General features: G+C 42.9%; 1 protein-coding gene across 1 annotated transcript in view; it reads right to left on the bottom strand.

The window, feature by feature from the left end:
- The window catches only part of agap3 (ArfGAP with GTPase domain, ankyrin repeat and PH domain 3), a 375,300-nt gene that overhangs the window by 319,574 nt on the left and 29,773 nt on the right, over positions 1–25,953 (bottom strand). Inside the window, exon 2 of the mRNA XM_043687548.2 lies at positions 11,595–11,653. Within this exon, the coding sequence (XP_043543483.2) occupies positions 11,595–11,653 (59 nt within the window). The remainder of the gene's footprint in view (positions 1–11,594; positions 11,654–25,953) is intronic.

Here is a 25,953-nt window from a genome sequence, read left to right as displayed (position 1 = left end):
CACATGGCTTTTTGTTGTCAATTTGCTATGCATGAATTGGCTGCCATGTTTAGCTAATTCACAACGGCGTCTAAACTTCAAATAGGCAAAAGTGAGGACTGCAGATGCTGGAGATCAGAGTCGAGAGTGTGGTGCTGGAAAAGCACAGCAGGTTAGGCTAGCATCCGAGGAGCAGGAAAATCGATGTTTTGGGAAAAAGCCCTTCATCAGGAATGAGGCTTCCAAATTGTGTTGGTCTGAATGTGGTCCAGTGTCCGCTTGGGATCAGTTGGTTCAGTAAGCAGGTACTGAGGAAGGAGATGAGGCTGTGGTAGTGAGTCTGTTTCAGGACGTGACGGAAGAGCTTCAGGGCAGAGGAGATGATCTGGGTGCTGCAGTGAGAGAGAGACTCACTGAGATCTTTGTTGAGAGAGGAGGAGAACTTCTCCAAGGTAGACATCCTTGGAAGAGGATTCGTAGTGAGGTTAAAATCAACTAGGTGAAAGTGAGGATTGCAGATGCTGAAGATTAGAGCCGAGAGTGTGGTGCTGGAAAAGCACAGCAGGTCAGGCAGCATCTGAGGAGCAGGTAAATCACGTTTCGGGCAAAAGCCCTTCATCAGGAATGATTTTCCTGCTCCTCAGATGCTGCCTGACCTACTGTGCTTTTCCAGCACACACTCTTGACTCTAAACTTCAAATGGCTGTATTGATAGTGAACATTTTTTTCTGGCGCAGTTGTCAACTAGTGCTATTTCCCAAGAAGGAGAAAGTGAGGTCTGCAGATGCTGGAGATCAAAGTTGAAACTTTATTGCTGGAACAGCACAGCAGGTCAGGCAGCATCCAGGGAACAGGAGATTCGACGTTTCGGGCACAGGCCCTTCTTCAGGAAGGCCTGAAGAAGGGCCTGTGCCCGAAACGTCGAATCTCCTGTTCCCTGGATGCTGCCTGACCTGCTGTGCTGTTCCAGCAATAAAGTTTCAACTATTTCCCAAGAAGCCAACAGGGGGAGCTTGATTCCATAGTGTTCAGCTGACAGTTCCCACTGCAAATATATCTGCAATGTTCGGCTATTGTAGAGACAGGAAAGTGCAGGATTTATATGAGAGATTTCACTGAAAGATCTCTGTCATCACCTGACATCAATCTTGGCCTCCTCTTTCCATGGAATATGCCTGAATCACAGAAAAATAACACTGTGAGTTAATATCACAGAACCACATTTATATAGACACCTCATGCACTCTGTACAAACACTTGGGCCATGCGGACACGCAGATCAGTCCACTCAGTATTCTCACATGAACAAATTTCCAGGACACATGTATCTCCAGATTAAAAGTGCAGCCATTAACAAGTCTGGCTTTCACCCAGTCTGCACAGTGAGTGATGGACAATGGCCTCAGTGTTTCTGAGATTGGCAACAGATAATAACAGCTGGACTAGATAATGAAGCCAGTGCAGTACAATGGGTCAAACGGCCTGCTCCTGCATTGTAATAATTTTGAAATTTTGAGTCAAGCAGAGGATGACTGGGCAAAGGACCACACTCCGTTTTAAAAAATAGATAACACAATAAATGTTTGTCTAGCCAGCAGCAACATGCACAACTCCTGTACTATTATAAAAAGAAATATATAAAAAGATCATTATTTTCCCTACACAGTGATAAACCATATACTCTCACTAACCCTCTGGGATAAAATCCCCAAGTATCTCTCTCAGATGCAGTGTCCAGGGTGTGACCCCTCATTCTACAAAGCAGCAATGATTGTACTAAATAAAATGACAGTAATGCATTGTGTATGAGATGTCTGAGCATTATGTAATTGGAGACTTTCTCAAGTGTTTTTTTAAACACGCTGACTCTGCTGTTCTGGGAACTGGGGTTATCAAGCCTGTTTTTTACATTGTCGTTGTACACTTTGCTCTGTGTCAGCAAAGACTGTTAATTACATAGGACAGCCTAAAATCAACACAAACAAGACAAAGGGTTTGCAGTGCAGATCCACCCCTTAATTAAGTGAGCAAACAACCCTTGATGGTACCTGACAACCAATCACGAATTGGTGAGAGGGCACATAGCTCTGTCACAAGGTATCAAGTCATGGATACCTGGCTGCTGTCTCCCAGCCAAACCCCAGAAATTTCACACCACTTCATAGTATTTTCTTCACATTTCAGTTTGGCCCACGGAGCATTCTACAGATAAACTGCCCAAAATTTCTGTTAACATGCAACAGAAAACATTGGAGGGAGAGGCCCACAGGAACGAAGACAACCACTAAAACCTGTAGTCCTTATGACACATTGAAACGCCCTCAAGTACTTCACATAAGCATTATCAAGCAGATAGGACTCAGCTCTGGAGTAAGAGGGAGGATGGAACAGAGGAGGGGAGGCAGGGCTGGAACAAGAGCAAGCAGTAGCATCATAGTAAACCAAACCGATAGGCTAATGTCCTGAGAAATCCACAACAACAGATGTGAGAAAACAAAAAAACTGTGCATGCTGGAAATCAGAAAAATCAGAAATTAATGGAAAAGCTCAGCAGGTCTGGCAGCAGCTATGGAGAAAAAGCAAAGTAAGAAGCAGCACTGGACATGAAAAGTTAACTCTGCTTTCTTTCTCTAGATACTGCCATGACAGATGGTGACCTTGAATTCAATAAAAATCTGGGATAAAACTGGCGAGTTGGTCTAATGGCGATCTTGCAGTTACTGTGGATTGTTGTAAAAGCCATTCTTCACCAATGTACTTTAGAGAAGGAAATCCGCCGTCCTCACCCAGTCTGACCTACAGATGACTCCAACCTCACAGCAATGTGGTTGCCTCTTAACTACCCTCTGGGCAATTAGGGATGGGCAATAACTGCTGGCTTGGACAATGACACCCAAATCCTATGAATGAATTTATAAAATAATGAAGAGGAAGAGGGTAGTTTAGACATCATCGTGCACTCAAGTGGCAAGTTAAATATACTCATTTTTTTTACATTGAAACCTTCTAGAAATAGCGCAGGTTTGATTTAGATTAGATTACAGTGTGGAAACAGGTCCTTCGGCCCAACAAGTCCACACTGACCCGCCGAAGCACAACCCACCCATACCCCTACATTTACCCCTTACCTAACACTATGGGCAATTTAGCATGGCCAATTCACCTGACCTGCACACCTTTGGATGGTGGGAGGAAACCGGAGCACCCGGAGGAAACCCACGCAGACACGGGGAGAACGTGCAAACTCCACACAGTCAGTCGCCTGAGGCGGGAATTGAACCCAGGTCTCTGGCGCTGTGAGGCAGCAGTGCTAACCACTGTGCCACCGTGCCGCCCCGTTTGGGCGGGATGCTCTTCAGAGAGTTGGCGCAGACTCAATGGGCCAAATGGCTTCTGGCAGGTGAAAATAGAACTTAGGGGACATAGCCTCAAAATAAGTTGGGACAGATTTAGGACAGAGTTGAGGAGAAACTTCCTTCACCCAAAGGATGGAGCATCTGTGGAATTCCCTGCCCAGTGAAGCAGTTGAGGCTACCTCATTGAATGTTTTTAAGGCAAAGATAGACAGATCTTTGAACAGTAAAGGAATTAAGGGTTATGGTGAGTGGGCGGGTAAGTGGACATGAGTCAATGAAAAAGATCACCCATGATCTTATTGAATGGTAGAACAGACTCGCCCAGCTAGAGGCTTACCCTGCTCCTATTTCTAACGTTCTTAGGTTTCTGCACTCTGGGGATTCTATGGTTATATGAGCAGCTAAATATGTTAGCTTTTTTGGGACTTCAGGATTCACATGCATAATCCTGTGAAGGTTGCCAGGCAAGTTAAAACAGAAGTTAAGAAGGCTTATAGGATCCTTGGGTTTATAAGTCAAGGCATAGCATATAAAAACAACAAAGTGATGCTACACTTTCACAAACCATTGGTCAGATAACATTTGGAGTATTGTGTTCAGTTCCAGGCACCTTATTTAAGGAAAGATGTTACACGCCTGGTGAGAGAGCAATCAAGATTTATGAAAATTGTACCAGTAATGAGGGATTTCAGATACAAGAGAAGATTAGATAAGTTGGGCTTATTCTCCTTGGAGCAGAGAAGATTAAGAGGTGACCTTGAGGTGTTCAAAATTATGAACAATTTTGACAGGATAAACAAACATTCTGTTTCCACTACTTGGTATGTCAGTAACTGGGGGCACAAATTCAAGACTGTCAGCATGAGAGCTTGGAGTGAGATGAGGACAAACTCATGGAGTTGTTAGGATTTGGAATGTGCTGCCTGGGAGAGGGGTGGAGGCAAATTCCATAGAAGGTTTCAAGAGAGAGCTGGATATATGTTTGAAAGTGATGAATTTAAAGGACTATGGAAATAGGGCTGGATAGTCGGACGAGCTGGGTTAACTCTTGCGGGAGTCAGTACAGATATGATGGGTCAAATGGCCTCCTTCTGTACTGTATCATTCTATGGTTTTTCATTCACTCAGCAAGAATCATGCTGTGAGCACATTCCTTTGTCTCATTAAGTCAAGAAAAATGGCTTTGAAAGCGTGAACAGAGAAATCCAGTGAGTCAGGTTTGTTTATATTTAACCAATTTTCTTAATCAACCTATTCAGAGATGTCATTACACATCACTAGAGCAGGTCCGACTTGAGCCCAGGCGCCTCAGTCCAGGGGTAGGGACTCTACCTCTGTGGGAGGAAAGCACAGCAGGTCAGGCAGCATCCGAGGAGCAGGAAAATCAACATTTCGGGCAAAAGCCCTTCATCAGAAAAGTCCTCCATTCCTGATGAAGGGCTTTTGCCCAAAACTTCGATTTTCCTCGGATGCTGACTGACCTGCTGTGCTTTTCCAGCACCACTCTAATCCAAACTCTGGTTTCCAGCATCTGCAGTCCTCACTTCTGCCTCTATCTCTGTGGCACAAGTGGGCCCCAGAGTAAGTGAGGTTGCTGAACATTGTAAATGTCTGTGGTGACTGGAACCAAGTGTTGGTTGGTTGACTACGAATTCCTTCATTGGGATTGTTAACCAGTGCCAATCAGGCAGCTCTGCCTGACCAATATAAACAGAAGATAACCAGACCGTGTGTCAGGGCGGCCCGAGAGCGGGAAGGTGTGTCAGGGCGGACAGAGAGCGGGAAGCGCTGTGAGGGGTTCGCTGCCGGAAGGTGGGGGGCAGTGGTTTGCTGGGTGTCAGTGTTCTAAACACTGGTTTATTGTTTGTTTGATTAAACTGTCTTGTATGAGTTTGTTACTGTTTCCCTTTTGATGACAGGGTGGGATTTGAGGTGCGTCCTCATTTCCCTGATTGCATGGTGGGGTTTGGGGTTTGGCCATCCTGCACCTTCCCCCTGTTAAGAGCAGTCTTTTTGCTTTCTTTTTATTGTTAACTGTTTACATTTTGTACCATTTCATGAAACAAAAAAAAAGAGAATTTAGAATCTCCTCAGTTCAGGGACTGACTCTGAGCTGGCTGTAGCCAATGTACCATGCACAATGAACTAAGGAGTGACTCGGTGACAGGATACCTGCCTCTGTGCAGTTATTTCAATGTCAAACAGCTGCTCTGACCAGGGCTAATCTTGCACTTAAATGAAGTTGAGGATCCAGTGAAATGATTAGGCACACAAATGCATTTATATTTTCCAATGGAATGGATTAATAAGATTGTAATAATGGAGGATTTTAATTTTCCAAACATTGACCAGGCCTATCATAGTATTAAAGGTTTGGATGGTGAAGAATTTTTCAAATGTGTTCAAGAAAATTTTCTTTATCAATATATGGATGCTCCTACTACAAAGGGGCGAAACTAGACTTTTGGGCAATAAGACAGGGCAGATGACTGAGGTAAAAGTCGGGGAACACTTTGGCTCTAGCGATCATAATTCCATTCATTTTGAAATGGTTATGGAAAAGAGTAAGCCTTCCATAAAAGGTAAAGTTTTTAATTGGAGTAAAGCAAATTTTAATGGTCTGAGACAAAAACTTTCAAATGTTGATTGGAGTGGACTGTTTGCAGGTAAAAGGATGTCTGACAAGTGAGGTGCATTCAAGAGTGTAACGATGAGAGTTCAGAGGCATTTTGTTCCTATTAGAGTGAAGGGTAAGGCTGGTAAGATTGAGGAACAATGCATGAATAAACATTTTGAGGTTCTAGTCAAGAATAAAAGAGAATCTTATTTTAGATATAGACAACTTGTTTCAATTGAATCTCTTAATCAATATAAAGAGTGTCAGGGCATTCCTAAGAGAGAAACCAGGAAGGCAAAGAGGGGATACGAGATAGCATTGGCAGATAAGATTGAGGATATTCCAAAGAGAGTCTACAAATAGATTAAGAGTAAGAGGTACTTAGAGAGCGATAAAGCCTCTTCAAGATCAAGGAGGTCTTCTTTGTGTTGAACCCCAAGAGATGGGAGAGATACTAAATGAATATTTTGTATCAGTTCTCACTGTGGTCTAGAAAAAGCAGAGAAATAAACGTTGATGTTTTACCAACAGTTCACATTACAGAAGAGTAAGTTTGGAAGGTCTTAGAGTACAAAGGTGGATAAATCTCCAGGATCTGATCTAATGTGTCCCAGAACATTGTGGAAAGTATGAGATCCCTGGCAGAAATACTTGCATCGTCTATAACTACAGGTGAAGTGCCTGATGACTGGAGGGTAGCTACAAAAAGGCTGTAAGTAGAAATTGGGGAACTATAAACCTGAGAGTCTGACCTTGGTTATGGGTAAATTGTTGGAGGTGATTATAAAAAATAGGATTTACGGAAATTTAGACAGGCAAAAATTGATTAAGGAGACTGAAGAGTGGCGAATATTGTGCCCCTGTTCAAACAAGGGAATAGGGATAACCCCGGGAATTACAGGCCAGTTAGTCTTACTTCGATGGTAGGCAAAGTAATGGAAAGGGTACTGAGGGATAGGATTTATGAGTATCTGGAAAGACACTGCTTGATTAGGGACAGCCAGCACGGATTTGTGAAGGGTAGGTCTTACCTTACAAGTCTTATTGAATTCTTTGAGGAGATGACCAAGCATGTGGATGAGGGTAGAGCAGTGGATGTAGTGTACATGGATTTTAGTAAGGCATTTGATAAGGTTCCCCATGGTAGGCTTATGCGGAAAGTCAGGAGGCATGGGATAGAGGGGAATTTGGCCACTTGGTTGGAAAACTGGCTAACCAGTCGAAGTCAGGGAGTGGTGGTAGATGGTAAATATTCAGCCTGGAGCCCAGTTACAAGTGGAGTTCCGCAGGGATCAGTTCTGGGTCCTCTGCTGTTTGTAATTTTTATTAATGACTTGGATGAGGGAGTCATAGGGTGGGTCAGTAAATTTGCAGATGATACGAAGATTGGTGGAGTTGTGGATAATGAGGAGGACTGTTGTCGGCTGCAGAGCTGGGCTGAGGAGTGGCAGATGGAGTTCAACCCTGCCAAGTGTGAGGTTGTCCATTTTGGAAAGACAAATAAGAATGCGGAATACAGGGTTAACGGTAGGGTTCTTAGTGAGGTGGAGGAACAGAGGGATCTTGGGGTCTATGTTCATAGGTCCTTGAAAGTTGCCACTCGGGTGGATAGAGCTTGTAAGAAGGCCTATGGTGTTCATTAGCAGAGGGATTGAATTCAAGAGTCGTGAAGTGATGTTGCAACTGTACAGGACTTTGGTTAGGCCACATTTGGAGTACTGTGTGCAGTTCTGGTCGCCTCACTTTAGGAAAGATGTGGAAGCTTTGGAGAGGGTGCAGAGAAGATTTACCAGGATGTTGCCTGAAATGGAGAATAGGTCGTACAAGGATAGGTTGAGAGTGCTAGGCCTTTTCTAGTTGGAACGGAGAAGGATGAGGGGTGACTTGATAGAGGTTTATAAGATGATCAGAGGAATAGATAGAGTAGACAGTCAGAAACTTTTTCCCCGGGTACAACAGAGTGTTACAAGGGGACATAAATTTAAGGTGAAGGGTGGAAGGTATAGGGGGGATGTCAGGGGTGGGTTCTTTACCTAGAGTGTGGTGGGGGCATGGAATGCGCTGCCTGTGGGAGTGGCAGAGTCAGAATCATTGGTGACCTTTAAGCGGCAATTGGATAGGTACATGGATGGGTGCTTAAGCTAGGACAAATGTTCGGCACAACATCATGGGCCGAAGGGCCTGTTCTGTGCTGTATTGTTCTATGTTCTATGTTCTATGATAGCATTGTTTTGTGAGGAAATTCCTGTCTCTCAAATTCGACTGCTTTTTTTGAGGAAGTTACCAAAAATGATTTGGACGAGAATATGGAAGGTATGGTCAGTAAGTTTGTGGATAACACCAAAATTGGTTACATTGTAGATAGTGAAGAAGGTTTTCTAAGATTACAAAGGGATCTTGATCAAATCAGTCAATAGGCTGTAAAATAGCAGGTGGAGTTCAATCTGGATAAATGCGAGGTATTGCATTTTAGTGCAACAAACAAGGGTAGAACTTATACAATTAATGGTAGGGCCTTGGGTAGCATTGTAGAAAAGAGGGACCCGGGGTGCAGGTACGTAATTCTTTGAAGATTCCGTCACATATAGAGAGGGTGGTTTAAAAGACATTTGGCACACATGCTTTCATTGCTCAGTCCTTTGAGTTTCGGAGTTGGGAAGTCATGTTGAGGTTGTACAGGACATTGGTGAAGTCTCTTCTGGAATACAGTGACCAGTTCTGGTCACCCAGTTATAGGAAGGATATTATTAAACTGGAGAGGATTCAGAAGAGACATTCAGTGGGAAACATTATCGCGGAAAGTGAGGGCACTCTGGTAAGCACTCAGAGGAGTGCCTGGGCTACCTGCTCAGACACAGACAGTAGGATACCTTATCGTTTCAACAATGAGGGACTTCATACAAAGTAATATGGAGGAGTAGCAGTGACAGATCGGAATTAGGACACAATGGCCCTCCTTATCGAAAACCAACATTTGCAAAGTGAGTCAAGCCGTTGTCTGGCTGCATTTGCAAGATCAAAAGGAGGAGCAGAAGTAGGCCATTCAGCCCATCAGATCTGTTCTGCATTTCAATGAGATCATAGCTAATCTGATAATCTTCAATTCCACTTTCCGTTTTCCCTGTAATCCTTGATTCCCTTACTGATTAAAAATCAACCTTAAATATACTTAATTATCCAGCCTCAGCAACTCTTTGTTGAGGTAAGAAGTCTACAGATTCACTACCCTCAGAGAAGAAATTCCTCCTCATCTCTCACTTAGATAAGCGACCCCTTATATTTGCTGCTATAGTTCCTAAGGATTGGACAGTAACTAATGTATTTAAGAAGGGAGAAAAGGAAGAGAAAAATCAGTGAACTATAAACTGGTTAGCTTGACATCGGCAGTGGGAAAATGATAGAGTCCTTTATAAAAGCACTTGGATGATAGTGAGTGACAAGATCAGAGTCAGCATTGATTTACAAACGGAAAATTGCGCTTGTCAAATCTGCCAGAATTTCTTTGGGGATATAACTAGTAGAGTGGATTAGCAGGAGCCGCTGGATGTGAATTACTTGGATTTTCAGAAGGCTTTTGATAAGGTTCCACACAAGAGATTAGCGTGCAAAATTAAGGTACATGGGATTGGCAGACAGGAAACAAAGAGCATAAATAAACACATTTTTTTCCAAGTGCAGACCAGTGGGGTCCTGTAGGGATCAGTGCTAGGACTCCAACTATTCACAATATATTGTCACAATGATATAGATGAGGAAACCACATTTTATATCTGCAGATGACACGAAGCTGAGTGGGAGGGTATGCTATGAGGAGGACGCTGAGTAGCTTCAGCATAATTTGAACAAGTGAGTGAGCAAATTTATGGCAGATGCAGTATAATGTTGATAAACGTGAGGCTTTGTAGCAAAAACGGGAAAGTTGATTATTATGTGAATGGGAAATGGACAGGTCCTTGTACACCAGCCGATGATAAGCCTACAGGTGCAGGAGATGGTGAAGAACACAAATGGTATGTTGGCCTTCATAGCAAGAGAATTTGAGTACAGGAGCAGGGATGTCTTGCTAAAATTATGCAGGCCTTGGTGAGACCATACCTGGGGTACCATGTGCAATTTTGGTCTTCTTGTCTGAGCAAAGACATTCTGGCTATGGAGGAAGTGAAATAGAGGTTGAGCAGACTAATTCCTGGTATGCAGGACTGATGAATGAAGAGAGATTGGATCAGTTAGGATTTTATTAGGCAATGGAGCAGATGTGAGACTAACATAATAAACTGCTGTACAAAAGATGTGGGACTCTTAGGCTAAGGACTGGTTGTTTGGCTGAGCTAATTGGAGACAGTGAGGACTGCAGATGCTGGGAAGTCAGAGTCGATGAAGCATGGAGCTGGAAAAAGCACAGCAGGTCAAGCAGCATCAAAGGAGCAGGGGACTTGACGATCCAGGTCAGAACCTATCATCAGGACATGGCAAGTTAAGGTAGGGATATTGTGACAAAGCAGGTAGGTGTTAAGTGAATGAATGCTAAGACAGTAAGTGAGTAGCCTTGAGATGCAGTCTGTCCAAGCTGTGAGCTGGGTGCCCACCCCTGTGCATAAACTGTCACTGCTGCAGCCTTTCCATGTGAATCGCTGGTGTGCCCTGCAATGCCAGATTGTTTCCAGAGCTCACTGCTTTTCTATCAGTTATGTGCCAGGATGGTCATGATGGGTTAGAAAATGGCAATTGCCAATGTTCTTCGAGGAGGAGTGTGTGAGGCTGATGCCCAAGGATTGTGCCTTCATCTACAGCCAACATCGAGGTTGTCTGGAGCAAGCAGCGAACTGAATTCATCAAATACATCCTCGGATTTCCTTGTCGGGTTTTCCAGACATCTGCTTGTTGGGTGCATTTGGTAAGATGGGAGTATGTATATTGATGAAGCAGGTGGGCTGTTAACATAGCATTTAACAATCAATAACAAGCACCAATTCACATCTCACCACCACCCGGCAAGGATCTCACTACATCCCTTGTGAAAACCATAGCAGATGCAGCAAGATAATCTCATCGTTGAGATAGATTTGGAGATGCCGGTTTTGGACTGGGGTGTACAAAGTTAAAAATCACACAACACTAGGTTATAGTCCAACAGGTTTAATCGGAAGCACTAGCTTTTGGAGCGCCACTCCTTCATTAGGTGGTTGTGGAGGACACAATTGTAAGACACAGAATTTATAGCAAATGTTTACAGTGTGATGTAACTGAAATTATACATTGAAAAATACCTTGATTGTTTGTTAAGTCTCTCATCTAATGGAATGACCATGGTAGTTTTACTTCTTTCATATGTAAATCACAATTTTTTTTTTTAAAAGTTACATTCTCAGGTTAACTGTAACAATTGGTGTTAGCTAGATAAGATGTTACCTGACTGAGCTTCTGAGTACCACAGAAAAGCACTCCTTCTCCTAGCCTTAAGCAGCACTTAAAAGATAGAATTATTATCTTAAAGTGAGCCATTGGGTTCAGCAAGGCCAGAAGTTTTAGTCAGCCAGCAATAAATTTAAAATGGAGCTCAATGGGAGGTACAGATCTAACTTTGGTGTTCAAATATTTGTGACTCAAACAAAACCAAACTAATTACAGAAGAGTTCACTTACCACTTTCAGTTCTGGGACAGAGCGGCTCAACGTCCACTCCTGGCTGTTCACAAATGAATCTGTAACAAATAGTACAGGCCATTTTAGTTAAAAGTTCTGCCCACAGCTAAGCAATAAAGAAAACAAGTTCAATGTTAGCATCTTGCACAGCATCAGGACAGTCCAATGCATTTTTTCACCAAAAAGATACTTGTGAAATGTAGTCACAACAATAATAGGACACAAATGACACTGAGCCAAGCTCAGCCACAGCTGCTCATGGAGAATTAATCATTTCAAGTGGCATATTGTTCCATTAATATTAACTGGAAAATACATCATCTTTAATAGTAACTGCCCCAAAACAGCCAAACACTGCCTTCCTGAGCTGTGTCCAATCTAACTGACTGCATTGTGTATATCTCATCATAATGTAGATATATCTCGTGGGCCTTCTGCAACTCACTAGTAATTCCCCACCACACAGTGTCACAAGTTGTATTCAGGGAAACATAAGGAAAGTCATTCAGCAGAAAAGCTTGATCCGCCACTTAAATAAATTACCTGCCATTTGTAACTTAAACCCATTTAAGCTAGCATGATCCAGAAAAATCTGCATTTTCAAAGCTGATCACAGAGCCAAACATGAACATTTTCTGGGTGACAAGTTCAAGGTTTCCATGACTGTTTAAAGAAGTGGTTCTTTATTTCACTTTTCAATGTCTTGGCTCTAAATTTAAAATTTAATTGCCCATGTTCTGGACTTCTTCCACCAGAGGAAATAGATTCTTTGTATCTTATCTATTACAGAGTCAAAGTGTTATAATGCAGAAGGAGGCCATTCAGCCAACTGTGTCACCACCAGCTCTCTGAGCATTTTGATTTGGTGTCAGCTTATCACCATTTCCTCATAACCCTGCATATTGTTTCCAATTAAATAACCATCCAATGCCTTTTTGAATACCTCAATTGAACCTGTCCCCACCACATTTCCAGACAGTGCATTCCATCACCTAACCACTCCGAGTGAAAAGATTTTTTCTCACTTTGCATTTTTCGTCTTTTGCAGAATTTTATGACACTGCCTTCTAGTTATTTTTATCCTTTTACAATTGGGAAGAATTCCTCCCTCCGACTAAAGTTTCTATCAAATCTCTTCTGAGCCTTCTCCTCTCCAAGGAAAGATCTCTCAGCTTCTCCAATCTTTCTTCATGACTGAAGAATCACATCCCTGGAGCTTTCCTGGTAAACCTTTCTGCATTCTGGAGTGAGGTGAAATCTGCAGATTTGATTCTGTACTTGTGAGATTTGTGCAGATTTATCTTTAAGTGGTGGAGCAGTCCAATTAAAACTCAATGTAGACTGGCTCAGTATAGAAGTCTTGTAGCACAGTGGTAATGTTCCTATCTCTGGACCTGAAGAAATGGGTTCAAGTATCAGATGCTCCAGAGATGCCATGACATTTGTGAGGGGGTTGATTAAAAATATCTAAACTTGATCCTCATTAACTGATTCAGAGCAGCCCATTGTGTTGGGTGCATGTATAAGTAGCCAACTTACTGCAAACTAGCACTTCTGTGAGACTTCCAATAGAGTGCTAGAGTTGAATGAAGGAAAAACAGAGCTTTTGAAAGTTGTTTGCCTAAATGAAAAGGCTGGTTAGCCAGTAGGATTGGTGAGTATTTCTTGTCTCTTAAGTAAAAATAAGGCGTTCAGTTTGCGTTCAGGTCTCTAGAATTTTTTTTCTCTTTCTCTAACATCATACTCGTTGGGTATCATGTTGACTTTGGTACATTTAAAAATCAAGGGTAAAGAGTGGGGATTCTTCAATTGTAAAGAGCAGGGGATGTTGTCATCATTAGTTAATAGGTTAGATAGCAGGTCAATTGATGTGTTGCAGCTGCTGGACACTAAGGTGTTCCACAGGGAACAAACAAGTTGCAAATATTTGCAATTTGAGAAACTTTGAGCCTGGACTGGAGAGCTGGAGTCCACTGTGCAGACAGTGTTGCAGCCTGGATGGAGGAAAGTTACCTGGACACTTTTCTGCAGGAGTTTTTAAATTAGGTAACTCACACTTGGTCTGTGATTATGATTAGGAAGGTGTGCCTGTATGAGAGGCAGATATGGGGGTTATGATAATCCCATAAGGCCCATTGGGAATGACTAAACAATCTCCCTATGGAGCTTGCTGACTGAGTTCCCTTGGTAACAAGCAATGGCCTACTCTGCTAGAACTCATCACCTTAGCCCTCTTGTGGCACAGCGGTAGTGTGGATCAGGAGGCTTGAGTTCAAGTCCCACCTACTCAAGAGTTTATAACAACATTTCTGAACAGGTTGATTAGAAAAATTGGTTTAAAAAGTACTACAAGGCCCCTGGAGGATCACTAATTAATCTCCTCACGATTTAAAAAAAATTATAAAACAGACCTCAAGGGCGGAATGGTGGCTCAGTGGTTGGCACTGCTGCATCACCGTGCCAGGGACCCAGGCTTGTTTCCAGACTTGGATGACTGTGTGGACTTTGCACATTCTCCCCGTGTCTGTGCGGGTTTTCTCCATGTGTTCTGGTTTCCTTCCTAAGTCCAAAGATGTGCAGATTAAGTGGATTGGCCACGCTAAATTGGCCCAGGGATGTGTAGGCTAGGTGGGTTAGCCATGGGAAATGTGGCGTTACACTGGGATGCTCTTTGGGTTGCTGCAAAAGGCCCAAAGGGCCTCCTGTGATGCAGTGGTAGTATTTCTATCTTTGAGCCAGGAGGCCCAAGTTCAAGTTGAAGAAAGGTGAAGTAACATCTCTGAACAGGGTTGGTTAGAAAATAGATTAAACTTCTTTAAAAGCAGACCCACCGACAGTCTGCTCCTCTTCCATTGTTACGTTTGTACTTGGGTGTCCTTGGGGAAGGAGCATGTGCTGTCCATCAATGCTGTAGGTGCTTTTAGAGAGAGGTGGGCACTGGGGGGGGGGGGGGGGGGGGGGGTGCAGTGCTTTATTTCCCCCCTCCAACTCCAGTTTTATTTAGCCTCTCCCAGCTCTCCCAACAGCCCCCCCCTTCACTTATGATGGTTTACATTGCCCATAATGGGCTTTGCTTATAAATATCTCATTGGCTCCATGCCTATTTTACCAGGGGCAGTTATCATTTTTAGAGGCATTGTGAGATTGGGGATGGGAAATTCACTGAGTTGTTTGTGATAGCATTTCTGGGTGTGAAAGAAAAAAATAGCAGACCAACTGTCTGATCTCGGCTGGGACTAGACTATGTACACAATGAGCAGTGGCTCTACTTTGGTGTAAACGATATTGCTTTCCAGTCAGGTTTTCTGAGTTATTACAGAGTCCTCAAGAGCAGCTGTTGAGGAACCTCTGTAAGTGCAATTGTCCAAAAGCTGTGGACAAGAGTGAGGACTGCAGAGAGAATGAATGATTAGAAGGATATGGGTCAAGTGCAGGGAAATGGTGTTGGCATGGATAGACATTTTATTCTTTTCAGGCATGAGTGAGAGTCCTAAAGGATTTGTTGCCTCCTTGGCATCAGGGTTAAGGACATCTTCTTGGAGCTAGACAGGACCTCGGAGTGAGAGCGGAGCTGGTGGAATTTGAATTCAATTTTAAAAATCTGAAATTAAGAATCTAATGATGACCATGAATCCATGACTCTCACTGGAGTACAGGTTCCCCACTCTCCTGAAGTTATACTCAACAAAAAAAAAGTCTAGTTCACTAAGATCCTTTAGGGAAAGAAACTGCTATTCTTCTCAGGTCTGGTCTACATGTGCCTTGAGACCCACAACAATGTGGTTGATTCTTAAACTGCCCTTAGGGACGGGCAATAAATGCTGATCTAGCCTGCAATGCCTTCATTCCTTGAATGAATTTAAAAAAGACATTGGTACAACGAGATTGATAAAATTAGAAAGGAGGTTCTGCTGAAAGATTCTGAATAGTTAAGAACTAAGTTAAAAAGCAGAACATTCCAGGTAATTATCTGGGGTTGCTACCTATGCCATGGTTGAACTGGCATAGGGTAAAGAAAATCAAGGCATTAAACGTGTGTTTTGAAAACTGGTGTGGGATTTTCGTTCATGGGGACTGACATCAGTACTGGGGTAGAAGGGAGGGTGGTGCTGGAAAAACACAGGATGCTGCCTGACCTGCTGTGCTTTTCCAGCACCACACTCTCGACTCTGTTCTCCACCATTTGCAGTCCTCACTTTCTCCTGGGGTAGAAGGGAGCTAAGTGTCCTAGCAACTTAAATGGAATGTCATCCTTATTTTCCAGGGAATAGAGTATAAAAATAGCAAACTCTTGCTAAAACACTTCAGGGCACTAGAATACCGTAGCTTTGGGCTCCATACCTAAGGAAAGATGTACTGGCAGTGTAGGCAAATTAGGTTGATCCCACGTATAAAAAGAATTTCTTTAGAGGAGAGTTTGAGTAGATTGAACTTGTACTCTTTCATGCTTAGAAGAATGAGAGACAACCTTATTGAAACATACAAGCTTCTTGGGAGACTTGTTAAAAAAGGATGTGCAGAGACTGTTTTTTTCTCGTGGGAGATCTAAGACCAGAGGGTATAATTGCAGAGGGGTCAAAATATGGAATTCTTTCCTGCACAGAGTAATTAAGGCTGGGTTGTTCAGTATAATCAAGGCAAAGATTGGTTTTGATCAATAAGGGAACTGATTGAGTTTTTTGAAGAAGTAACAAAGAGGTAGATGAGAGCAAAGCGGTAGATGTGATCTATATGGACTTCAGTAAGGTGTTCGACAAGATTCCCCATGGGAGACTGGTTAGCAAGGTTAGATCGCATGGATTACAGGGAGAACTGGCCATTTCGATACAAAACTGCCTCAAAGGTAGAAGACAGAGGGATGATGATGGTGGGTTGTTTTTTGGACTGGAAGCCTGTGACCAGTGGAGTGCCACAATGATCAGTGCTGGGTCCACTATTTTTCATCATTTTATATACATGATTTGGATGTGACTATAAGAGGTATAGTAAGTTTGCAGATGACACCAAAATTGGAGGTGTAGTGGACAGCGAAGGTTACCTCAGATTACAATGGGAACTGGATCAGATGGGCCAATGGGCTGAGGAGGGGCCAATGGAGTTTAATTTGGATAAATATGAGGTATTGCATTTTGGAAAAGCAAATCAGAACAGGACTACACACTTAATGGTAAGGTCCTATGGAGTGTTGCTGAACAAAGACCTTGAAGTGCAGGTTCATAGCTCCTTGAAAATAGAGTCCCAGGTAAATAGGATAGTGAAGAAGGATTTGGTATGCTTTCCTTTATTGGTCCGAGTATTGAGTACAGGAGCTGGGAGGTCATGTTGTGGCTGTTACGGACATAGGCTGGCCACCTTTGGAATATTGCTTGCAATTCTGTTCTCCCTCCTATTGGAAGGAGGTTGTGAAACTTGAAAGAAATCAGAAAAGATTTACAATGATGTTGCCAGGGTTGGAGGATTTAAACTGTAGGGAGAGGTTGAATAGGCTGGGGCTGTTTTTCCTGGAGCGTCGGAGGCTGAAGGGTGATCTTATAGAGGTTTATAAAATCATGAAGGGCGTGGATAGGATAAAAAGACAAGGTCTTTTCCCTGGGGTGAGAAGTCCAGAACTAGAGGACATAGGATTAAGGTGAGAGGGGAAAGATATAAAAGGGACCTGAGGGGGAACCTTTTCACGCAGAGGGTGGTATGTGTATGGAATGAGCTGCCAGAGGAAGTGGTGGAGGCTGTTACAATGCAACATTTAAAAGGCATCTGGATGGGTATATGAATAGGAAAGTTTTGGAGGGACATGGGCCAAGTGCCGGCAAATGGGACTAGATTAGGTTGGGATGAGTGGTGTGGAAAAAAACTGCTCTGTGGTTAACTAAAGAAATCAAAATTAGTATTACAAGGAAAGGCATATAATTTTGCAAAAACATATGGCACCCAGAGTATCAAAAACAGCAAGGAATTATAAAAAGATTAATAAGCAGGGAAAGAACATTCGTGAAACAGACTGTTAATTCCAGATTTTTATTGGATTCAAATTTCATCATCTGCCATGGCAGGATTCAAACCTGGGTCCCCAGTACAATTGGAGAAAGTGAGGACTGCAGATGCTGGAGATCAGAGTCAAAACACGTGGTGCTGGAAAAGCACAGCCAGTCATGCAGCATCCGAGGAGCAGGAGAGTCGATGTTTCGAGCATAAGCTCTTCATCAGGACCGGGATGTTTGGATTAACAGTTCAGTAATAAGACCACTAGGTCATCGCCTGCTGTGGGAATGGATAATGGTGAGGTGGGGAGTATTAAAAACTGCTAATGGGGCCCAACAGTGGTTGAAAAATAGGTTGGCTTGGTGAAAGCAGTCCATGTGGTGACAGGGTCTGTTGTGTGGGGACTGTGGTAAGGACATGGGAGAAGGTGCTCAGGCCCTAAAATTACTGAACTTGATTTTGAGATCTGAAAGCTGCAGGGTTTCCAAGCAGAAAATGATGTGCTGTTCTTCCAGCTCCTGCTGAGCTTCACTGCAGCAAGCCCAAGACAGAGGTGTTGGTCAGAAAACAAGGTGATATATTAAAGTTGTAGGTAACTGGAAGCTCAGGTTTATTTTTATATTTTACTGTGTACTGTACTGATCACTACTTACAGAAGGATAGCAGCAGGTCAGAGAAGGTTTACTAGACTACTACCTGGATTGGGTGGATGACCTTATGAGGAGAGGCTTGACAGGCTAGGCTTGTATCCTCTGTAGGATTGTAATGTATGAGATTCTGGCGGTTTGGGGTAGAAGGTTGACCAGAGAATGTGGAAAGTATGTTTTCTGGTGTGGGAGAATCTAGAACCAGGAATCACAGTTTAAAGATAAGGGGGTGCCAATTAAGACAGAGGTGAGCATACTTTCTTTCTTAGTCTTTGGAATTCCCTTCATCAAAAGGCAGTGATTGCAGAATCTTGAAACATTTTTAAGGCAGAAGAAGGTAGATTCTTGATTACAAGGCGATCAAAGACTATCAGGGATATGTTTCCTGTTGCCTGCATCTTCATTATATCACTTCATTGCCTGACCAACATTTCTGTCTCAGGCTTGCTGCAGTTCCACCAGTAAACAGTGACGTTAAAATGAGATCAGCCATGATCTTAATGAATGTTGGAGCAGATTCGAAGTGCTGAGTGGCCCATGCTTGTCCTTTGTTTGCATATTGACACGCACAAGTACATACTACCAGCTGTGCACTCACACTTTCAACAATCGTAGCCTCCTACAGGAATTCACTTGTTATAATCCACCATTATCCTATTCTCCTGCATACTCATAGCACCTGTAACAAAACCCTTCTTTAACTATCCTTTTAACATCACTCTAAACATCTCTGATGCTGTCAGAGTATACCTCGACTTGGTTCCCTCTCCACACTCACTTTTCACAACCAGCTTTGAACTGAAATGTTGTACAAAGGAAAGTTGCTTTCTACAGCATGGACACAATCCAGAAAGATGAGAAAAATGCCAACAACAGATTTCAATATGAGATGAGTCATGTCCTTCTGTTATTATTCAGAGACTGCAATATGTCAAAATCATATTCATGCTAGGTTTTAGAAAACAGCTGTTATCACTGGACAAGTCAGATTCCAGACTGAAATCTGACTTGATAGATCATATTTGTATTGTATCTTGGTTTAAACTTGGCAGGTTCTCAGTGAAACATGAGCACAGATTTGGTTTCAACACTAAAAAAGAAATTTATAATCCCAAAGTAATGAAGATAAAATAGAATAAACATGGTGGCACAGTGGCTAGCACTGCTGACTCACAGGTTTGAGTTTATGAATTATTTGTATACAATATAGATATAAGGATTTGAAGCACACAGTAAATTATAGTTCCATTAATCTCAAAAGCAGCCTTTAGAGTACTCCAACACCAGAGAAAGAATTCCCTTTTCTGTCCTACACAGGGTTTGACATATCCGTGGCATCAATTCCCTGATATTGAGAACCTGATCACCACTACCTTGAGCCTTCACACAACCAAACTAGGCTTTCTCAACTTCAGGGCCAAACACCTCTCAAATAGCACTTCAAAACTGAATTGCTTACACAGAGCTAACATATTCCTTAACAGTTCTAAACCATGTCCTTTTGTAAACAGCAACTATTTTACACAACCAGCTTCAGCCAAGGCTTCTGCAAAAACTGCCAAACTGAAAAGCTTTTTCCACATTATGAGTTAACTAGAAGATCATAAGATGTAACAGCAGAAGTAGGCCATTCAATCCGTAAAGCTGGCCCTGCCATTCAACAAGATTGTGGCTGATCTGGTAATCCTCAACTCCACTTTCTTGTCTTTGCCCCATAACCCTCGATTTTCTTACTGATTAAAAAACTGTCAATTGCAGCTTTCAAGATAGTTTAAAAACCCTGCATCAACAGCTTTATCTGGTAAAGAATTCCACAGGTCCACTACCCTCTGACAAGAAATTTCTCTTCATCTGTTTTAAATATGTGGCCTCTTACTCTGAAATTATGCCCTCTGGTCCTAGACTTTCCCACAAGAGAAAACAACCGTTCCACATTAGTCCCCTAAGAATTGGCCATGTTCAATAACGCCACTTCTCACGCTTCCGAACTCCAAACAGTCCAGGTTCAATTGACTCAATATCCTCATGAGACAGATCCTCCACAGCTTGTACCTGACTCCAATGCCCAGTATATTTTACCTTAGATAAGAGGACTAAAACTATTCACAGTATTCCAGCTGTCGTCTGACTAGTTCCTTGTATAGTTTTAGCAAAACCTCCAAACTTTATACTCCATTCCCTTTGAAATAAAGGCCAACACACTGAACCTGGATGCTAAATTTTGTGATTCATGGTGTTATGGACCAGGCCAGAGCCCCCAAAATATTTCAAGAAAGTAGCCCAGACCCTAACTTTGCTCGTTGTTTTAAGCAGGTGTAACACAGATATTTGAGGAGTGATGCAGCTGGTCAAATCACTTAGTTTTAAACAATTTACTTACAAGATTACCAAATGAAACACAACCAAAAGGTAACAGAACACAGAGTAACTTAACCTAACCGAGCCAAAAGCAGAACAGATAATACCAACTTAATGATCCTGTTCCCAATACTTGAAACAAACCCCATAAACACCCCTTGGTACAAAAGGTAAAATCAAACACAGAGCCTTACAGGAGAGAAATCAGAGAGGGATCAGCGTGGACTTGCTGCTTTCATCTTGTTGTTTCTTGGACCAGCAGCCTCAAACTGCCTGACTATTTTCAGGGAATAGCCAGACTGCCAAAACCAAATCAAACCAAAGAAATGCTGAGCTGGGAACACTGGCCACTCCCCTTTCATTGTGCAAGTGTTTTTAAAATTCGAAAACCTGTTTCCTGTTAGCTATAATCAAACTGGTCCTAAAACTCAGACTTTTTGGAGTCTGTGTCTTTTACGACCTCTCTGAAAAAAATGCCAAGGCCAACCTAACCTTGTTAAAGGAGCAGCATCATCATAACGGATAAAGACTCTCAAATCCCTCTGTTCTGTACATTTCTGAAATCTTTCTCCATTTAAATAATATTCATCTCCTCTATTCCTCCTGTCAAAGTGTGTAACCTTATATTTTCCCACATGATGTTCCTTCTGTCAGGGTTTTTCCCACTCACTGTCTATATCCCTACGCAGATTCTGTGTGTCATCCTCACCATTTGTCTTCCCACCTATTTTTGTATCAACCATAAATCTGGCTACAGAATATTCACTTTTCTCATCCAAATCATTCATTTATGTGGTCCCAGCATTTATCCTTCTGGCATTCCACTAGTTACAGGTTGCCATCCTGAAAATGCTCCCCTCATCCTAACTATCTGTTTTCTATTAGTTAGCTAATCCTCTATCCATGCTAATTGACCACATCCAATATTATGGACTCTTATTTTATTTAATAGCCTTATGTATTTCTGAATAAAAAAAAATTCAATCTCTAACCTTCTAAACTGGAAGTTAGCACACAATTTATTAACTTATTCACTTGAAAATCTCTCTCAATGTAAACAAATTCCCATCAGCCTCAAAAACTCTCTCTCAGACCTTTATCTTTTAAAAAAGAAATCACCAAATACCTACAACTTAATCACTAAACTCCTTCAGACATATAAAAGAAAACCCACAAGCCACAAAGTCAAATCATAACTCAAAAATTATATTAAAATATGAATAACTCTCACACCAGACTTCTCTCACTGGAAGCAGAGTGGCTCAGGGTATATCATCAACTCCAGCCCTGTGATACTGTACAAACCTGGAATTGCTCAATCTAAGAAATCTGTTATTCCAATACCAATTGGTGGTGTCATTATTATTTTCCCACAGCTATCCCAACACCAACCTAAAATCCCACAGGGCAACAACTGTATGAGCCCTCCTGTATACATCAGAGACAAGGTACAGCTGACACCTTAAACCCCTTGAGAAATATTACTAGTGATGTTTCCGTTAAATCCTGCAAATTCGCTTGTAGCATAGGTGCTCCAATAATGGGATCTACTCTCACGCCAACCTACCCATCAATAGTACATTGACTGGAGCCAATACACTTCTTGAGGGAATCATCCACACGCCTGACACAGGACTTCCAAACAAGCTCTCTAGCACAGACTTCATCATGGCAAGTGATTACCAGCAAAGCAGAGGAAACACTTCAAAAACATCTTCAAAATGTCCCTGAAAAGATTCAATAACCCCACCAACTTGTATCCAAACTGGAAAAGCATCTGCAACCTGTTCAACATCTCTGAAAGACTCAGATAGACGCCGCAAAAAGCTGATCGAATGTATGAAAATCCAAGCATCTCACCCACCTACTTTAACCACCCCCAGCCATCTGGAAAGAGTTTGCAGATCCAGAATCGGAGTACATAATCACCTCAGAATACACAAAACCAAGTGGGAAAAAGTGATCCATCGATCCCAAAAGACTGCCTCAGAATAAAAGGACAACTACAAGTGACTCTAATAAGCAATCTGCAATATACAAGAACTGGCCACATCGGTGAGCCTGAAAGTGAGTGGTAGAGACATAATAAGTTCCTTCCATTAACATGAATCAGGATCTGTGGATCAGGCTGAGGCAGTGTTCCCTTGTGGAGTGAACTGCTGTGTGGTGATAATGCATATTTTATGAAGTGCTCGGTATTCAATGGGTGTGGTTTGCTTCAGGTGCTCTTGAAGTTGTTTGCTGTGATTTCTGGAAGTGATTGTGTCCTCAGTAAAATCTGGAGTGCGGAAGACATGGAAGACTGTGCCCAATGAATGATTAATTTGTGAGCTGCTTCAAGAGATATGCAAGATTTATAACAAAATTACTCAGAATACATCAACTGAAAACATTTAGCTGTCTCTATTTACTTTCTCCAGTTTGGCTATGACTATCTAGGGACAGTCGAGAGTGTGTTGCTGGAAAAGCACAGCAGGTCAGGTAGCATCGGGGGAGCAGGAAAATTGACATTGTAGGCAAAAGCCCTTCATCAAGAATGAGGCTGGGATTCTCAGGGCTGGAGAGATAAATGGAAGGGAGGTGGCGCTAGGGGGAAGGTAGCTGAGAATGTGATAGGTGGATGAAATTAGGGGTTAAAGTGCTAGGTTGGAGAGGAGGATAGGGCAGATAGGTGGGAAGGAAGTTGGACAGGTAGGACAGGTCATGAGGGCAGTGCTGAGCTGGAAGGTTGGAACTGGGATAAGGTGGGGGGAGGGGAAATGAGGAAATTGGTGAAATCCGCATTGATTCCATGGGGTTGGACAGTCCCAAGGTGGAAGATGAGGCGTTCTTCCTCCAGGTGTCAGGTGGTTAGGGAGTGGCAATGGTGGAGGCCCAGGACCTACATGTCCTCGGCAGAGTGGGAGGGGGAGTTGAAGTGTTCGGCCATGGGGTGGGGGGTTGGTTGGTGCAGGTGTCCTAGGAATGTTCCCTGAAGCGCTCTGCAAGTAGGTGTCCAGTCTCCCCAATGTAGAGGAGACTGCATCGGGAGCAACAGACACAGTAAATGAGATGTGTGGAAGTGCAGGTGAAACCTTGATGGATGTGGAAGGCTTATTTGGGGCTTTGGATGGAGGTGAAGGGGGAGGTGAGAATGCAGGTTTTGCAATTCCTGTGGTGGCAGGGAAGGTGCCAGGAGGGGAGGGTAGGTTGTTGGGGTGCGTGGACCTGACCGGGTAGTCGCAGAGGGAACGGTCTTTATGGAAAGGGGGAGAGGCAAACATGAATCAAGTCTGGGACTGCAATGTGAGTATATCATGACATTGTCGAGAAATGGTACTGAATATCCTATTTTCCTGTTGTCATATACCATCAAAACCAGACACATGAGGCATGAGGCATTTAATATTCATGTGTAACTTAATGAAGCTAATATTGAGCACAGTGTCCACACTATCACCTCTACAAACTCTAGGGGCATCTTCAGAGCCTGCAGCAGCTCAAGCAGAATTCAGCCCGTCCCCACCCCACCACTACACAATTCCCCATTGTCAGGGCATCAAGAATTGGTCAATACAATTCATCCAACATAGAACAGTATAGCACAGTACAGGCCTTCCAGCCCTCGATGTTGTGCTGACCTTTTATCTGACTCTGAGATCAGACTAACCTCCATACCCTTCATTTTACTATCATCCATGTGCCTATCCAAGAGTCACTTCAATGTCCCTAATGTCTCTGACTCTTCTACCACCGCTGGCAGTGCATTCCACACACCCACCACTCTCTGTGTAAAGAACCTACCTCTGACATCTCCCCTAAACCTTCCTCCAATCACCTTAAAATTATGCCCCTTCGTGACAGCCATTTCCACCCTGGGAAAAAGTCTCTGGCTATCCACTCAATCTATGTCTCTCATCATTTTGTACACCTCTATCAAGTCGCCTCTCATCCTTCTTCACTCCAATGAGAAAAGCCTTAACTTCATAAGACATGCCCTCCAGTTCAGGCAGTATCTTGGTAAATCTCCTCTGCACTCTCTCTAAAGCTGCCACATCCTTCCTATAATGAGGTGACCAGAACTGAACACAATGTTCCAAGTGTGGTCTAACCAGGACTCCACAGAGCTGCAGCACAATCTTTCAGCTCCTAAACTCAATCTCCCACTAATGAAAGTCAACACACCATACGCCTTCTTAACTAGTCTATCAACTTGAGTGGCAACTTTGAGGGATCTATGGACATGGACCCCAAGATCCCTCTATTCCTCCACACTGCCAAGAATCCTGCCTTTAACCCTGTATTCTGTGTTCAAATTCAATGTTCCAAAATGGATCACTTCCACACTTATCCAGGTTGAACTCCATCTGCTACTTATCAGCTCAGTTCTGCATCCTGTCAATGTCCCATTGCAACCTACAACAGCCCTTCACACTACCCACAGCTCCACCAACCTTTGTGTCATCCCAGTAGAAAACTCCCAATAAAGTGACTGTTCCTTTCCTGTTTCTGACTTCTCCCCATATTGACACTGTCGACAAACCCTCCTCGACGACCTCTCTTTCTGCAGCTGTGGTACCATCCCTGATTAGCAATACCTCCCCTCCATTCCTTTGGTAACCTAAACTCTGGAACGTCCAACAACCATTCCTGCCTCTGTGATATCCAAGTCTCCATAATGGACATAACATCATAGTTCCAATACTGATCCATGCTCCAAATTCATCACCCTTACTTCGTGCATCAAATAGACACACTTAAACCCATCACACTGACTGCACCTTTGCCCTATCAACTGTCTATCCTCCCTCAGAGTCTCTGCACACTACCTGGCTGTTCACTAGCTGCCCCATCCTCTGATCCGTAGCTTCGGTTCCCCAAGTTCAAACCACGTCATCTTGCCTGACATTCATCCTGAGCCACTAATGTTCTGGGAATAAAAAGCTCATCTAATAACCATCATTAATTGTTGTTAATAAAAAAGGTTCATTTATGCCCTTTAGGAGAGAAAATCTCAGGTCCTTACCTGGTCTGATAATGTGACTCCAGACCTATGGTAATTGGTTGACTCTTAACTGCCCTCTGAAATAGCCTCGCAAGCTACTCAGTTTAAGGGCAATAAAGGATGGGCAATAAAGGCTGGCCCAGACGACAACGCACAGATCAATTAAAAAAAATTAAACATGCTGTACATCTCTATGACTCTATGTGTCAGGAAGCAATCTTCCACATAAAGGAGAGTAGGAAATGTACACTCTCTCCCCAAAATGATGTCGAGACACAGCGTGTGGAAGTATCAATTTCCTTTTATACTCATTAGTGGAACCTGGGTGTCACTTTTATTGCCCCTGAGAAGATGGTCATGAGCAGACTCCTCTAACAGTAATTTCAAATAT

Source organism: Chiloscyllium plagiosum, unplaced genomic scaffold (assembly GCF_037043375.1).
Source record: "Chiloscyllium plagiosum isolate Xiang-an unplaced genomic scaffold, Cpla_swu_hap1 HiC_scaffold_4, whole genome shotgun sequence".
NCBI lineage: Eukaryota > Metazoa > Chordata > Chondrichthyes > Orectolobiformes > Hemiscylliidae > Chiloscyllium > Chiloscyllium plagiosum.
This window is presented reverse-complemented; position numbering and strand designations above follow the sequence as displayed.